The 17,241-nt window shown below is 42.5% G+C and overlaps 1 protein-coding gene across 1 annotated transcript; it reads left to right on the top strand.

Annotated features, from left to right (window-relative positions):
- The first annotated feature begins 7,789 nt into the window (after positions 1-7,789).
- On the top strand, positions 7,790-9,505 carry TACSTD2 (tumor associated calcium signal transducer 2). The gene has a single exon (XM_079981898.1). It carries the CDS (start codon positions 7,895-7,897, stop codon positions 8,819-8,821), a length of 927 nt encoding a protein of 308 aa, XP_079838024.1. The 5' UTR covers positions 7,790-7,894; the 3' UTR covers positions 8,822-9,505.
- Positions 9,506-17,241: the final 7,736 nt, after the last annotated feature.

The following is a 17,241-nucleotide window of genomic DNA, read 5'->3' as shown; positions in this document are numbered from 1 at the left end:
AAAGACTTACATAAGCTTGGCATCAGTGTGTCAAAAGATAAAGAGGCCGGAAAAGATAAGGCGTGTAATAAGCAGGAAGTCATCCAAACCGTCATGACTCATTTTATAAGCCTCTGACCTAATGGAGGTGAGACGCAGGAAGATGGGAGGCAAGAAAAGTGGTTCAGTGGCTGTCGCTTTTTGGACATGCAGCTGAATATTAGATCAGAAGTGCAGTAACAACAAGCAAAAGATCAGATGTTGTCAGGGAACTGCCATCGGAGCCAGAGGGAGAGGGAGGGCTCCAGAGGGATTACGGAGAGCGTCCCAGGAGGGAGAGAAGCAGCCCATCTTTTGGGGAAGGAAATCAGCGTAGCACCAGTGGAGAAGGGGGGCAGATGGGGGAATCGGCGAGGTGGCTCCATGACTCCTCGCCGGAGACCAGCGGGGAGAGCACGGGTCCTCCACTGCCCACACCCTCCCTGCGCAGAAGGCTTCCGCGCAGGGAGACTAGACGGAGACTAGGCGTCAAAGAGCTTCTTTGCTGGAAGAAGTTCAAGAAACGCCCACTGACGGATTCTGCCAGCGACTGAGACAGCCACGGGTGAGTGGCTGTCCAGACAGAATAGGGTTCACCCAGGTAACTCAGCCAGGTGTGGCGACGACTTACGCACGAGCAACCCCTAGAACCATTACAGATGTGTAGTAACATTTACTCAAATCCTGGGTAGTAGGCTTAATGAGGAGTGGTAACTGGTTGCATTAAATCTAAATAGGTGTGTTTGTGGGGTGGTGGTGACTAGTGAGATGGGTTCTTCTGTTCCTCTGCCAGGCTGGAAGCCACAGCACTGCAGCTTCATCCTGCACTTAACATGGCAGCACAAAAAGGCCAAGAGACCTTCTGTGTGAAGGTGCTTCCCCATGCCAGCCCTTGCGTTTTCCAGCGGCTTGATGCTAGCGTGTGGCATGGTATGCCACACACGCATGCACCCAGAGCTTGTTAAGTCAATAGTCTGGGACAGGAACTGTCTTGGGTTTCAAAATAGCATTAAAGAAAGGTGGAAAAGTCAAGGATACAGTGTTTAAGGGTGATTAGCAGTTTGTAGCCAGCTACTGGACCAGACATTCCCAACCTTTGGCCCTCCAGATGTTTTGGACTACAATTCCCATCATCCCTGACCACTGGTCTTGTTATCTAGGGATCATGGAAGTTGTAGGCCAAAACATCTGGAGGGCTGCAGGTTGGGGATGCCTGTGCTGGACCAATGCTTCAGAGCTATTTAGGCTGCAAGCCAGTGCACAGTTACCTTGGAGGAAATCCCACAGAATTCAGTGGCAAAGCCTTCTGATGGATGGGATTCAGCTATTAGAAATATTCCTGATGTGTTCTCCATCGGGTAATGTAATTGAGAAACGTCTCTATGTTTTTTAGCAGAAATTTATTTTGAAAAGGAGCTTTCTGGAGATAAAATGGTGTTATCTGTAGGACAAAATTCTACCAGTTCTTTCTAAGGGCTAAAGCAAGACCCAGGTGTGTCAAGTTTTTTAATACTTAGGGTGATCTTTCACTTAAATGTTGCTTAGAATTAATGAACCTAACTTATGCTGTTCATTGAATTCTATGCGTCTGCTCTGATTAAACTCCACCCTTAGTGTGTCCTAGGTAAGATTTGCACCACTGAGCCGCATGTTCTTGACCACTGTGGTTGTTTCCAGACAGAAGCTTAATATTTGAGAAAATATGAGTTGGCATTTTGATTCAGATGATGTATGGATGTGCCAAGCCTGCAGTAAACACCCATCTGCAAGCCCCCTGTATTATAATGGGCTCTTAAATGGTAGTGTCTTCCATGGATTATTCTTTCATGGGAACAGAAGGGGAGTTTGTAAAAACGAATTAGGCTTGCCTAATCATAGTTCAGGATTGGATTGAGTCCAAAGTATAGTATTATCCAGCATTCATGTAGAATGAGATGTATTTACCAAGCCAATTGCATCTTCCAATTAATTATGGTTCTCACTAGTTGCTGAGTGACTTGTAAAAAGGAAGCAGAATGGAGACCAAGCCATCTCATTCACTTCTCGACTTCACCCACTCTTGTAAAAGTAGATATATGGATCTGGACTTGTTAAGCCAGAATAAGATAAATTGCGCACATACTGACAAGCTGCATGGTTAAAACAATTTGGAAAGTGTTTACAGTGAGCCTTGCCATGTATGGATTCAGTTAAGAGCACACCCTGGGGAAACCCCATAGAAAGAACAGCGTGATATTGTTGCAAATACTTTACTTATTTATATGAATTCTTATCCACTCTGCACCATAAAGGCCCAGGAAGGGTTACAACAATAAAATACACCAATATAAAACAAAACAGTGACAAACCACAAGAAAAGTGTAAAAGCTATTAAAAACGGTTCCACATATAAAAAGGAAGGAAGGTTTGTTTCCAATGCTGGTCTTTGGAGACTCATTGAAGTTAACTCATTGCCTTAGATTCATGAATTTCAATAGGCCTGCTCTGGGTAGGGCTAGCAACCCAAACATTTAATTTTATATATAAAGTGCTTAAAAATAGTTTGAATGCAGATGCAAGCTGGCATACATATCTCCACTTAAAGGCTTGTTGAAAGAAGATCTCCAGCAGGCGCTGTAAAGATAGTGCCAAAAGACAGACAGCCAATGCTATTCTCTGATCCTGGTGATAGGATCAGAACCACTGTAAAACTGCCTCCTATACTCATCTCACTAGGGCTTATCCACACCTCTGTTTGCCCCATTGCTTTTGCCTGGGGGAACCCGATCTTTAGCGCAGAATCGGAATAAACAGCAATCAGGTTTTCTGTGGATTGCTGTTTGTTCCAATTTAGCACTAAAGAGTGAGTTTCCCAGGGGGAAGTGGTGGGGCAAAGACAAAACCACTCGGATTTGTGCCTAGAAAGTGCAGGTCAAGCAGAAAACCGCTTGGAACTGTGCTTTCTAGGAACAGGACAAGTAGAAGTGTGGACTAGCCCTTAGCTGGCTCATAAGGATACCAGGAGCAATGGCATCAATTATCACTAAGATACTGAGTAAGAATAACAGTGCAACACTCACCCTCACTTTATTTCAATAAAGGCCAACCATCCGGCCAGGGCTGATTCAGTTCCACAGTCAGGCCTGAACCCAAATTGGAGCGGGCCAAGCTACTCTTAGATGAAACATCATTTGCCATTGTTGCACCATAGCCCTCTCAATCAGCTTTCCTCCATTGTCAGTATATATGATCAAGCAGTTCTTCTCAGAAACCAAGAGGTCCAGGCAGTGCTTTTTCAGGAGTACCTGGGTTTCAAGATGACCAGGGCTACTATCTCCTGCAAAGTTGCATTGACCACCCCTTAGATCCCCCTGGCCGCCCCCCTTGGGAAGATTTGATAAACTAAAAGGGGCAAGAATCAAGGAAACATGCTGTTTGCTCCGTTGTCATGTCAACTGACCCCCAGCAGCTGAAACTGGTCCCACAATGGTTCTGCAGACCTTGCACTGGACATCTCACTGAAGATGTAAATGTGGCATCAGGATTGCTATGAAGGCGAGTAACTTTACCCTGAGTACCTTATAAACAGATCACCGCGGGCTTCTGAAGGGTCTAAAACTCCCCGGAGTAGATGTTAACAGGCCCTGGACATTGAGAGCACTTGGTGTTTTGCATGGTAAATTTGTGGAAGAAATAAGACTGATCTCTCCACCCCTTTCCATATGTTTTCTTCTGCTGGCGATGTACTGTTGGTATATTCTAGACTTTGGCTTGTTTGCCTCAACATGTACTTCAGAAATAATAATACTCAACATTTGCATAATGCTTTCAAGGTACTTCATAAGCATTATGAACCTGCAATCGGTGTAACAAACTTGAAAAGTAAGTCATTATAATTATTTCCCCATACTACAGGTGAGGGAACTGCTGATGACTGAGTGAGTGGCCTGCTAAAGGCCACCTATTGACTTCCTCAAACCGGGGACTTCCTCATGGCAGTCAGTCATTTAATTACCATGCTATAGTGCCATAGTGGCAGAATAGACAAGTACCTTCTCATATTCCTCCTATATATCTGGTGGGATATATGCTTGGTGGATGGGGGTGCCGTGCAAAATAGAAAACCAGTACTGTGGTCGAATTTTCCTCCATGACGTGCTAGGTTTCTGTTTGCAGGCAGGGCTTTTTTATTTTATTTTAAAGAAGACAGAGGACCTTTTGCTTGCAGTGGTGCAGTCAGTTCTGCCACCTTAGCAGTTTGTCACTTTATCCTGCTATGTGAGTATACCAGGCCTGTGTCCAGGGGCTCATTTTTGATGGCAATAAATCTCTGATGAAGTATGAAATGATCCTGTTGTCCTGCTTCTCAGCTTTCTGGCTGCTGTTTCCGGTTACTCCTCTTTTTTTACTGTCACTCCCTAGACACCTTTCATCAGCAGAAGAACGCTAATAACCTTGCCTGGTATTCCCCTAGCATTTCCTGGCCCCACCCCTATTTTCTACCTACTCTCCAGAGAATGTTGGTATCTGTGATGTAAAAACACACCCAGACGGATCATAGAAAGAGTCGTCTCCTGTGGAAAGATTCCCGTGGCTCCAGCAAGTATGAGTAGGGCAGGTGGTGCCCTCTGTACATTTTGGAGGGTATATTCACTGGGGTTGATGAGAATTGTGGTCCAAATTTCTGGAGAGCACACAGTTGGGGAAGATAAATGGAAGGATATTCAAGAGCTGGTTTTGGATATATTTCGTCCCAAACCAATATATGCCAGAGTCAGTTCTATGAATTAACTGGATATGTAATTTACCCTGAGCCTTTAAAAAAGAAAGAGCAGAGTCTTTTGTTAGTGATTTCTCAGTGCACAACAGAAAGCATGTTAGAGCAACCTTTAGCATACATCCACCACCTCTGCAGAGGTTGTGTAAACTTGGTCTTGGGTGACTTGTGACAGTGGTAAGCGGAAGACAGGTTTTCTTACAGTGCAAAAACCCCTTAGAAATCAGAATCCCATTGAGTTCAGTGGGGGTTCATTCCCAAATAAGTGGCATTGCAGCCTTAAAGAGTGCATGTGTGTGTTTAATTCAGTGTACATACATTATTTTATTCTAGAATCAATGGAGCCTGAGTACTTTTTTCCCTATGCAGTCCATGCACGGCCTAGATCTACTGCATATTTCTGCCTCCCAGAAAGGGGCTTCCTGAGAAACTGGTTTCTTTCAAAAAAATAAAAATAAAAGCTCATTCCAGGTTGGCTTTGCAGTTTGTCCATTTGAAAAGAGGTAAAAACAGACATCAGCAGTCCTGGCAATGGGGTGTGTGCGCCCACGTCTACACCTGCCCAATGACATTGTGGGTGGGCGTATGCCAGGATGCCAATCACCACTTCCTTCTTCAGTCATCTGGGGCATGTGCATGGAGGAAAAGGCATGAATAACCCAACCAAGGGGAGGGTTTGAGATGCTTATCAAGTAACCATGCCCATCCTTGTGGGAGGTAAGATCTAGAATAATTTGGACTTAAACTAAGTGGAAAACAGCATGTTGAGGATAAGTGTGAATAATTCTGGATTGAGAAAAACCTGCATTTTTCCGCCATAAACGGGTTAGTGTGTATGCAGCCTATAGTTATCACCTTGTCATCTCGCCATGTCAAATTTGGCCCGCAGGGGGCAAGGAAGATAAGTGCCTGTCAGCTGATCCCTAACATATGAGCAAGTGGGAACTTTGACTGGCCAGCCCTATTGGAAGTTCAGTAGGGACCAATCCAAAGGCAGGAGCTTCTCCAACTTTGTGTGGAGCAGTTTGGAGGACCCTGAAGAACTGAATGGGAGGGAACTGCTTAAAACCAAAGTGCATGTTTGGAGGTCCATATGCAGCTCTTTGAATCATGCCCCACATCTGAGATCCCAGCAGTCAAAGGGTGGCAGTTTTCATTGTGTATTTTGACCACTTTGAGATCTGTAGCCCCCACCCAAGCTGCTGTCTCCATGGTTCCTTTGGGGGGAGGATGACTATTTAACCAGACATGCCTGCTGCCTCTCTGTCTGCTAGAATGCCACCTATGAAGTAATTACTCAGAGTTTTGATTGCAAAATGCCTCCTGAAACTTCCCTGATGATATTAATCATTGTATTTTTAACTTTGCAAAGCTCAAGTGAAAGTTGCTGTGTCTTTTATTGTCTAAGCTTGGAACATTTCAAAAGGAGCAGGTTATGTAGTGACCATCCACAAGGAGCAGAAACATGTTTTGTTTTAAAATGAGATAAATAGCCAACCCATCAAGGATGTGCAATAACACCAATTTTGAAATCGTATTGGATAACAAGAACCCTACAGGAAAGACTAGCTTAAGCCGTATGCTCTCGTGGTTTGACACAATAATGGACCTATGGACCCCTGGAGTAATGTGTTTTCTGTGTACAGAGGGCAGGTTTGGATGGTCATAGCAGAGGACAATGGTAAAGAATCCTGAAACCTAATAGAAGAAGAAACTGTAATGGTGTTATTGTGTTAAAACAGCCTGTGCCAATATGGTGCTCTCCAGGCGTTGAAACTACAACTCCCATTAGCCTCAGTGAATACAGCCATGCTGCCCAGAGATGATGGGAGTTGTAGGCCAAAACACTTGGAGAGCACCCTGGTCAACAAAGGCTGAATGCCCCTCGCTGATATCATAGGGTTATTTGTGCTGTTGTTTTCAATCTTAATCCCGCTCCCCTGATGTAATTTCAGGACTGGACAGGGCCTCTCCATGAGGGTCAAGGCAACAGGGATACATGGTATGGAGAACAGCATTTCTTAAGAGTTGATTGTGAAATGAGGGCCACTTCACACAATACTCAGAGGGAAAGCCCAATTTGACACAGGGCACACTTAAATAGGGAGCTATGGCCAATCACAGCTACCCCAATCCACACTTTTGGTGTACTGTACGGTTGAATTTTATTAGGTATACACTTTTAAAAAGTGATAGAAGGCAGTGAAACCCACATTAGAGGAAGGCAGTTACCGTGGCTGGTGATGGGAATTGTCATCCCAACAAAATCTACAGAGGACCAGGTTGGGATTGGCTGCTTTGGGCATTCCAAAAATTTTAAGTATAACCCTGCTTCCAGAACTGTCCTAGTGTCTGCTCACCCCCTCTGACTTTCTTACCATAGTCTGGTGGATTATCCATGGAAATGGCTCAGCATTACATCTTGAAACACTTGACACATAATAAGGATTCTTAAAAAAAAAAAAAAAAGACAGAGAAAAGAAAAGAACAGAAAAGGGGGTGTTCTGGAGGCTGTGATCTCTTCCACTTTACCTCCTGTCTACTATGAGTACTGACCACTGGAGCTAGTGTTTGTCTTCCCTGTTTAGTAGGCCTCCTGGGCTGAACCGAACGGAGGCTGACTGGGCTTGGCCTCACAGTAGCCTCTAACCCAGCACTTATGCATAGTTTGGCCCATGGGGTAGGCACTTTTCTATTTGCAAGAGCTTAATGTAGTATTGGTTTCTGTGTTTCTGGCATGATGTGCTTCCTCCTTCAGTGGGAGGAAAGAAAAGCAAGTGGTGGTGGTGGAAGTCTTGGCCATTATTTCTGGAATTACCTCACTTGTGATTACCAGGAGGCGAGGCTGAGGGTAGGGAAGTATGAGAAGGCAGAGAGTTGCTGCCACTCCCTACTGAAGAAGGCGCAGCTCTCTTGGTCTGTGGGTTTTCCGTGTCACCACACACCTGCTTTGTTTGAGCGTCACCAGCCAGACTGGTTGGGCAGGTCCGATGGTAGAAAGAGAGGCAGCTGTCCCGCCCTATCACTCAGAAACCGGGAGGCTCTTGTTGTGGATGTGTCTTGTCTTCAGGCTGCTGTGTTGCCCTGTCTCTCCCTAAAGACCTCTTTTGCTCATCCTCCATGGAGTCTGCTTTTGGGGCTGCCCTGGTGTTGATGCTTGTGGCCACGTCGGCCGCCCAGAATGACTGCTTTTGCCCAACAAATAACCTGGCGTCTTGCAGTTCGGAATCTGGCAGCTGCATCTGTACGGCACGCGGTTCGAACCAGAGGCTGGACTGTTCAACGCTGACTCCAAAATGTCTGCTGATGAAGGCAGAAATAAAAACCAAAAGAGGCAGAAGTTTTCCCAGGCCCGAACATGGGTTTGTGGACAACGATGGACTTTATAACCCAGAATGTGATGCCATGGGCTTCTTCAAAGCCAGGCAGTGCAATCAGACAGATACTTGTTGGTGTGTGAACAGCGCTGGGGTAAGGAGGACGGACAAGGGGGATCTCAACATGAGGTGCAACGAGCTGGTCAGAACAAGCTGGATCTACATTGAGATGAAGCACAAAGAGCGAAAAACTCCCTTGTCTGAATCAGAAGTGGCAAACAGCTTCCGACAGCTCATTGAAAACCGCTATATGCTCCATCCGAAGTTCATCACAGCTGTTGAGTACAAGGAGCCATTAATCCATATCGACCTAAAGCAGAACATTTCGGACAAGTCTTACAGAGATGTAGACATTGCAGATGTAGCTTACTACTTTGAAAAAGACATCCAGGGTAAACCCATTTTCCCACCCGATAATATATTTGGTCTCTATGTCAATGACGAACCTCTAGATATTGAAGAAATCCTAGTATACTACGTTGATGACAAACCACCAGAGTTCTCTATGCAGCGCCTGACAGCGGGCATCATTGCAGTGGTGGTGGTGGTAGTCCTGGCCATTGTTATTGGGATAACTGTGCTCGTGGTTACCAGGAGGCGGAAGACGGGCAAGTATGAGAAGGTTGAGATTAAAGAGATGGGAGAAATGCGAAAAGGACAACATGCATAAGTGCCTTAATTTGACTGTAGAACTAAGATGACATGGGCGGAATGGAAAGAAGACGACAAGATTGCTACCATGTCTTTTGAAGGTGGGGAGGGCACTTGGTTTTCTTTTTTAAATTAATGTTTAATCAAAGATAAAAGAAACAGCTTTGTAAAACGTCCACAATTCCAGATTGGAAAATATTGGGATATTGTTAGCATTTCCCTTTAACTATAGTGTACTATGTGATAAAAATAATAATAATTTGAGATGAATATCAATGTATTAGGGACAAAATCCCTGTACTGAACTTTTCCAGATCTGTAGTTTTTTAAGAAAACAATGTTCTGTAGCTACACGGTTAGTTTAATTTATTTTAACTGCATTTTTACATCTTTTTGGGGTGTGTTTATGTGTAGCTATCCCCCAATCCCCCGCCCTGTTCTCTTTGGCCCATGCTGCTAAGGTGTGTGTGTTCTGTCTGTGCATTTGAGACAGACTTTCTATTATTAAAAGTGTTGGAAAGGTTCCCTTCTTCCATTTAAACCTGATTGTTTTTTGTCTCTGATCTAAAATATTTCTTTTGTAAAATAGTAATACCTTCTGTGAACAAATGTCAGCGTTTACCATGGAACTGGTGTGTGTCTGTGTGTTTGTGTGTGTGTTTATAATGTAATCTTCATTTAAATAAATTTTCTTAACTTTAAACTGTTGCAAAGTTTCATGCTGTGATTCTAAAGGATTTTTCCTCCCAGCATAGATCAGGCTGCCTGTGGTCCTTAACTATCTCCTGGTGTTTTACTGTAGGGGTAAGCTTTTTCTGTCCTTGCTGAATTCCAGCTCTGGGAAAACTACTTGCCAGTCATGTACTGGGTGGTGTAATATAATCAAACCATTGCCAGCCATTGCCATTTCTTGGAAAGTATCACCCGTTTTCATCTGGTGACAGCAGCTGCTGGTAGTAAGTGCACTGCTTGCTATCTAATCTTTGCCATCACAGTCTAGCTGGCAAGAAACCCCCGAAAACCTCTCTACTGTTTTAATAGACCTAAAATGACTCAGTACAACATAGTTGCATATGCTATAGAGTGTACTCCTCTTGTTCACTAACTTGTCCAGGCAAAATAGGATCTTTCATGCTATTGTGACACTATAGATAGGTCATCTTAGCCACAAAGCCTCTCCCCCAAAGCAGTAAGTCACTACAAGCTATTAAAATTGTCATTACAAACTATGGTAGTCATTACAGGCCACCACAATCTTTGCACCATAATCTGTAACCACTGCTGCTGAATGAACAAGCACTCCTCCATATAGCTGTAAGCACAATGTTCCTTCGTTGTAGAGGCTGTCAAGTCAGAGGTACCCAAGTGATCTTAGAGCTTCTTTAAGATGTTCTGCAGAAAGGTTGCAGAATAGTTGAGAACATCTGTACTTGGTCCTGCTCTTAATTTTTTCTGACAACAGATATCAAGGCTATTTTGACCAGGGACAGAGTTATCAAATAAGCTAACAATGCCTCGGGCCCATGGTTTTCATAATGTGGGTGGCAATGTTGCGAACATACAGAATGCTCCTATTTCACTCCCCCAACAAGCAAGTGGGAGCAACAAACCTTGGTTTAGTGTTATGTCCAAACCAGGGATTGTGGTTTGTTTTGTTCCAAACAAACCATGACTATGATTTGAAGCCAAGGTTTGCTATTTACTCACCAATTGTGGTTTATAAGTTTTGTTCAGAATTTTATTTTGTTCAGAATTTTGTTCAGAATTTTATTTTTGTTTTAAAATATATTCTTTGTATGCATCTCCGGATAAGATCAAATAACACCCCTGATACACGAAACAAACCACAATCCCTGGATTGGACATAACATTAAACCAAGGATTGTGGTTTGTTGCTTCTGCTGCTAGCAGGAAGGACTAAAGTAATCAATGTTCATGGTAAACTATTGGCCATGTGACTTACTATGAATTGTAAATGTAGTCAATGTATCCAATGAGTAAGAAAACTAATGAGTAAGAAAACAAGTGCAAGTAATCATAATTGTTTCAAAAAAGCAGAAAAAATAATTGAGATTTGATGGGTTAGGAGAAGACTTTTGTTTCTGTGTGAGAGAGTAGACTAGGCCATGCATAGCTACAGATGTATCAAAGTTTCTATAATTAATTAACCCCATCTAAAAGTGGATAGGCTTTGGTATTTCTGTGTATGCCGTCAAGACTCAGTTGTATATGCTGCTAAGGGATAGAGAAAGCTCAGAGGCCATAAATGGGGAGGGATACAGTATATGCCAGCAATTAATCAAAAGAACAGAAAGATTAATTGCAGCAAGACATGCAGAGAACATCTCTGGCCATATGCCATTCTAGCTGGCATAAAGACGCAGGAAGAAACTGACTTTGACAAACTCAACGTCCTTTCTGAGTCAGGTTGCATTCCTTTCTTGCAATTTCAGCCTTCTCACCACTCCTACTTTTCCTCCTTTACCTACCTGTGGTAGGTACACATTCATTTTTAACCGGGACCTTGTGATGACTACCAGTGTTTTACCAATAATGTTCACAGAGATCTTTTAATTTCATGGGAAGTGCATGAAAGGGAACCATAGACTGTGAGAAAATTCAACTTACCCTTTCAATAGGCTGAGTTGTAGACCGACTTCAATCCATACTTGAGTGAGTACTCATAGGACAAAGAAGCTATCCAATTACATCACCCACACACCCAGATCAAGTTCATTAGAGGTCTTAGCACAGACCCATTCCAGTGTGCAATGAAATCAACCCGCAACTTGCTCTATGATAAATTAATCCATAATAGGCATTGGAACAGCCAAACAATTTACTGAGGCAGGCATGCTGATGGATAGCTGAAAGGGCTGGCTAGAGGTGGGTTTGGGGGAAACCACTTTTATTGTATGTTATTAGACCCAAAAACTGAAAATAACACTACAGGAGAATCCTAGAAGCTCTCTCCTCGGTCTTTAGCCTTAACAACTTTTGTGTACTAGCAACTCTTGCTTTAATAGCCGGCCACAGTTCACACTCCTTGAAATTGTTTATTCTTTTTCACTGAATTCATGGTTAAAGCCTCTCTGTTCTGCTTCTACTGTAATCTGGTGTAGTCATTTGTATGAGTGGAAACAGCTCTTACCAGGACATCATTGGAGGTTGGTTGACTAGGGGGCATGGGGCACTGCCCTCAGCCAGCCCTCTTCACCTGCATCCCTACAGTCCAGGGGGTGACTGGAGCTGTTAGCTGCCTCTTCTTTAGCCTCAGCTTTGCCCCTGTAGAACTCAGCAGGAAGGACAAGGAGGAGAAGGGGGACAAAAGTAGAATTAGTTGACTATGACTGAGCCTTCTGTTGGCTTCCCAACTTTACATCCCACCAGTTCCAACAAGCACTAGACACCATCAACGGAACTCCTGTGCATGACAGTTTCTAGCCTGTCATTCAGTTGCGGAGATTTACCACAGCACACACATGATTCAGCTTTTGGTGTACCACCTGCCTTTTGAACATTGGCTGTGGGTGTCAAAAATTGAACTTGGTGCTAGGCCATGGGTTCACAAAATTGGCTAATCACTGGCCAGGATGCAGTGCAGAGGATTCTCAAATGCTTTTCCTGTGGCTACTATACATCCAGTGGGTCATGTTCTACTTCTCTGATCTATGTCACCCAAAAGCTGCTTTGTCCATGCTTACCCAGTGGGCAACATTCACTTGCTCTACGAATGTGGACAGTCAAAATGGTTGCCTCATTAAACATGATCTAGTTGTCGCTAGAGCTGAAACCAGCCAACAAAAAATATTTCACTTTAATCAGCACATAGTAATAGGTTTTGCACCCAGTTTCAGTAATAAGAAAAAATAGTGATGATTGTTTTATTGAAGAATGAAAGCCTCTTTTTTATTATTTAAAGAAACATTATAATATGAAGAACCCATGAGCAGGATTTGAACTATGAGCAAAAGGAATAATTAGAAATTATTGCATTGTGATTATAATATAAGAGATGGAAGATAAGGTGCAGCAAGGGGCCGAAATAAAAAAGGGGAAGTTGATAAAACAAAAGAAAAAAATTATTATGTATTGGAATTACATGTGAAATTTGTGGAAATTTAATAAACATATTCATGCTTTCTGATGAATTGGAATCTGGCCCACAGAAGTTTGGGTGACAATAAATTTAATAGTTGTTGAGGTGTAAGAAAACTCTGTTGTTTTAGCAGCGCAATCATACTGTATATAATGTAAAGTGATCTCACCACACTGGAAATGGTTTTCTTGTCCTTTGACATGCTTAGGAAATATATAGATATATCTAATCACAAGTGCTTTACAAAAAAGCTAGGTACATGACAGTTGGAACAGTTTAAGTAATTAAATAATCGTGATAAAATACTGATAAACACTACATAATTTATATCTTAGGGTTTTAACCACTTCTTCAGAGAATGGGTTGTAATATTAACAAATTGCCCCCTCAATTCCCTATTCCTTAATTGGGATGGTTAATACTATTACAGCAATAATCTTTCCCATGCAGGTACAATTACCCTTTTCAAAGCCTTCCCATTGATCTGTTTCAGGGTTTTGATAAATTTCTAAGTGCCGCAATTACTTCATTTTAATGCTAAAATTAATCTTGAGATGTTACAATTGCCTATCAGAGCAGGAAGACTTGACTTTCCCAGGTTTTATATATATTTACATATATTGTTTGGCAGCCAGAGCACTATTCCTTATGCCACAGTTTTGCCTCGTTAAAATTTTGCACACGCTGAATAAGCTGACAAGATCCTCATTTTATTTTCATGAAGGTCTTTGCTCCCTGAGGGACAATACACTTAGAATCCTACTCCAGTACACTTCACTACCTAGGAAACAATTATGGGGAGACACATGGTTGTTATCTAAATGAGAGGCAGAATGAGAATGGATTTGTAATCCTCCTCTGAGGTTTTAGAGATGGACCCCAAAAGAACTGGTGACATTTTCTCCCATTATTTCTCAGGCAATTTTTATTTGGAATAAACGTCTGTCCCCACTAGACTTGTATGTGTGTGTGTAAAAAAAAAAAATTGTCTTTTTTCTCACTGGAGGAAATATGCTGAACAACAGTATAATAATTGGATCTTTCTAGTAAATGGCCTATTTGAATGGGGTCTCCAGTGCACAAAGGGTGGGGGGAGGGGAATCCTAGTTCTAATTCTCTCTCTAACCTCTGTCATTCACTGAATATTTACACAGATACAGACAGTACAGTTTCTTTGTACAAGAATGTTAAAATCTGTTAATTCTTTCTGGGGACTATTGAACAATATCTGCAAGCATAAAAAGGTAGAGAAAAAAACAGTAAGTTTTCACCTGTAATCTTTTAGTAAGCTATCACACTGAGGGACCTGGCAGCCAGGAGAAGTTTGTATTTTAGGTGTATTGTATAAACAGCACTCCTTGGAGGTAAGGTAAATTCCATTTGGGCTTGCATTTACAAAAGCCATGTATCTGTCATACAAAGGGACTGCAATTGTTTTAGCAACATTTTATTCAGCCATTTCAGGGTTTTTCACACATACTCTCCAAATCCGCATTTTGACATCCATAATCCTATGAAATTTTAATTTTGGAATTGCTACGCATTTCAGCAAAATACAATTTCAGCTCCTCCTGCTTTTTTCTGCCTTTTCTAGACACGGTGTTTGGTAGGCAAAGCAGGCCTCCTGTTAATGAAATGCAGATGGTGTTTTTCTATTTTCTTTTCTCTTTATCTCAGTAGCAAAATGCTCGAAGCATATTTTAAAGGGCTGCTATATTTCTGGATATACCTCAGAGCTTGCCCTTGGTAAAACCCGTAGCAGCCAAGGTCTATATACAATATAAGGTGTCGGGTTTTTTGTATAGATAATAATGTTAGTTCAATTGTCCAAAGGTTGACCTAAGGCCAGAGTCTCTTGGGAACTTTATTTTAAAAAGCTCTTTTTGATCCTTTCCTCAAAATAAAAGGTGCTATGTCTTCATTAAAATTCACGAACAGCCACAGCCTTTAATAACTACTTATGTCTGTAGATCTAGCTGCCTATTTAAAGAAAACCAGCACTTACACATTTCTAATTGTATGACTATACATGTTACATTTCTATATTAAGAGGTATTCACTGTTGGATTTCAATGAAGCTATCCTGTAATTACTCATGCTACATTTGGTGACGACTTCAGAATATTAATATGTAGGATTGCCAGTCAGGGGTGTTTTAGAAAAGCAGGGTGCATAATGTGAATTTAGTACCATAACATAAGCTTCATACACTCACAATTGACAGAGTATCTGTGCAGCAGCCACATTCAGATGGCAAGCTAAACCATAGTTTAGTGTGACAAGAATGAGTCACAGCAAGCTGAGCCTCTTGCATGTTTGAAATGGCATGTCAGAACCTTTCACTCTTCCATTAACCACAGTTTAGTGTGTTTCCCTAAACCAAATTGTTGTTCATTTTAACTGTGGTTGTTTAAACAAGCCAACTTCATAGCCCATGGTTTTAAGGTGCCTTGTTTCAAACAAACCATTATTAACAGCAAACACAGTTGTTTGTTGTTTCTCACAATATGAGAAGCTGGAGCTAACCCCAAATGGATGTGAATTCCTCGTAGCCAAGCTAGAAGAGGGGCAAGCCTGAGGCTCACTGTGGCTCGTTCTGGTTTAGCAATTTCCAAAGAAGGATTCGGTATCAATATCAGCAATTGTCAGGTGATTATGCCAAACTGTCCTTGCTGCCATTTTGAATCTGGCTCTGCCCCATTTTAAGAACATAGTAAGAGCCTGCTTGATCAGGCCAATGGCTCATCTAGTCCAGCTTCCTGTTCTCACAGTGGCCAACTATGGGAAAGCCTTAAAGGAGGACATGTGAACAAGAAGTCTCTCAGAGTGGGTGTCATACACCCTGTGAAGACATCTTGGCAGGGCTGGTCCAAGAGGGATGACGAATGGGAAGAGTGCCTGGCATTGGGGAGGGGCCAAGTGGTCTGTTGGGAGAAAGCACCACCCCAGTGGCATTGGATGTTCCAGCTGTGGAGGGAGAGCCATCTGGTCCAGTCTCCACCCTGCCTTGAAGCTTTTCCCACCTCAAGGAAGGTTTCTGAGCCTAGGTCGGACCATGAGATGGATGTACTGCTCCATCTCTAAGGACATTCCATTGGCCATGTCAGCACCAGCAGAGCCAGCCTACTTGCAGGAGCGCCTGCTTGCCTGCCCAGTCTTTGGTAAGAGAACAACACAATGACCACACCTGCCCTGCTCTTCAAAAGGTGGGTCAAGCATGTGTGTCAAGTGTTGAGACATCTTAGCCATTCATCTTAGAGTGCTTTTGGACTCCTGACCTGTGTACCTGTAACCTGACCTATTTTTAGACCCTGCAGAGAATTTTGGAATAAAGCCTTTGGCAATAAAGTTGAAAGTTCAAGTACTGTGTCTACGAGTGGGAGCCAAAACAGTGGGTCTCAGTAATTTTCAGTTGTCTCTGGTGAGAACTCTGGTATCTGAACCAGGCCAGTCTGCAAATGTGAAGGTGTGGACTGTAATCCTAGGTGCATTCGAAAGCACATTTTAAAAAATGGCTTCCCCTAAAGAAACCTGGGAACTGTCATTTAACCCCTGCAGCTACAATTTCCCAGCACCCTGAACAAATGGGAGTTCCCAGAATTCTTTGGGAGAAGCAATGGGCTTTAATATATGGTGTGGATGCGAACCTAAACTTGTTTGCCCTGGAGTATGCCCCATTGAGTTCAGTGGAACTTTTCCCCAGAAAGGAGCGTATAAGATTCAGCCTGAGTAGCGGGTGCTAAATGAACCAGGGAGTTTTAGTGTCAGGACTGGCAGCTTGACAGCTGCAGCTAATATTTTAATGCAAGCCTCATAATTTTATGCCACAATTATTTTTTTAAGAAACTCAGCTCCCAGAGCTACTTATTTCAGGTTCATGGGCAATATCTCCTTTCTTGTTTGGAAATGTCATCTTCAAAAGCAATGCATAAATATATCTCTAAATATTCAAAATCTCAGTTCCAAATCTGTAGAGTAAACCTGTTCCTTACTGCTCTATAAATATTTCACAGTGGTTTAACATTCTTATTATTTTATGAATACTTAATGAAAGATAAGCATTTTTTTGAAAATAGAGGAGCTAATGACTTGTAAGGTTATGCCATCCGTCTGGCTGAAGGGCTGACAGGATGCAAACATGACTTGACAATGGAGATAGTGTTGTTTGCTGTTTCCAAGATTCCCTAGAATAACTATCACGGCTTCATATTTCTGAATAAGGCACAGGAGAATTAAACCCACCGCAGTCCTTTTAAGGTGATTTGAGGGCCCTAGTTCAGTTCCCAAAATAGCCCCCCCCTTCCTCCCAAAAGGAACAAATGGAATAAAGTCTCACAAAA

Source organism: Podarcis cretensis, assembly GCF_951804945.1.
Source record: "Podarcis cretensis genome assembly, chromosome: 6".
Lineage (NCBI taxonomy): Eukaryota > Metazoa > Chordata > Lepidosauria > Squamata > Lacertidae > Podarcis > Podarcis cretensis.
Note: the sequence above shows the minus strand (reverse complement) of the source record. Positions and strands in the feature narration are given on the sequence as shown.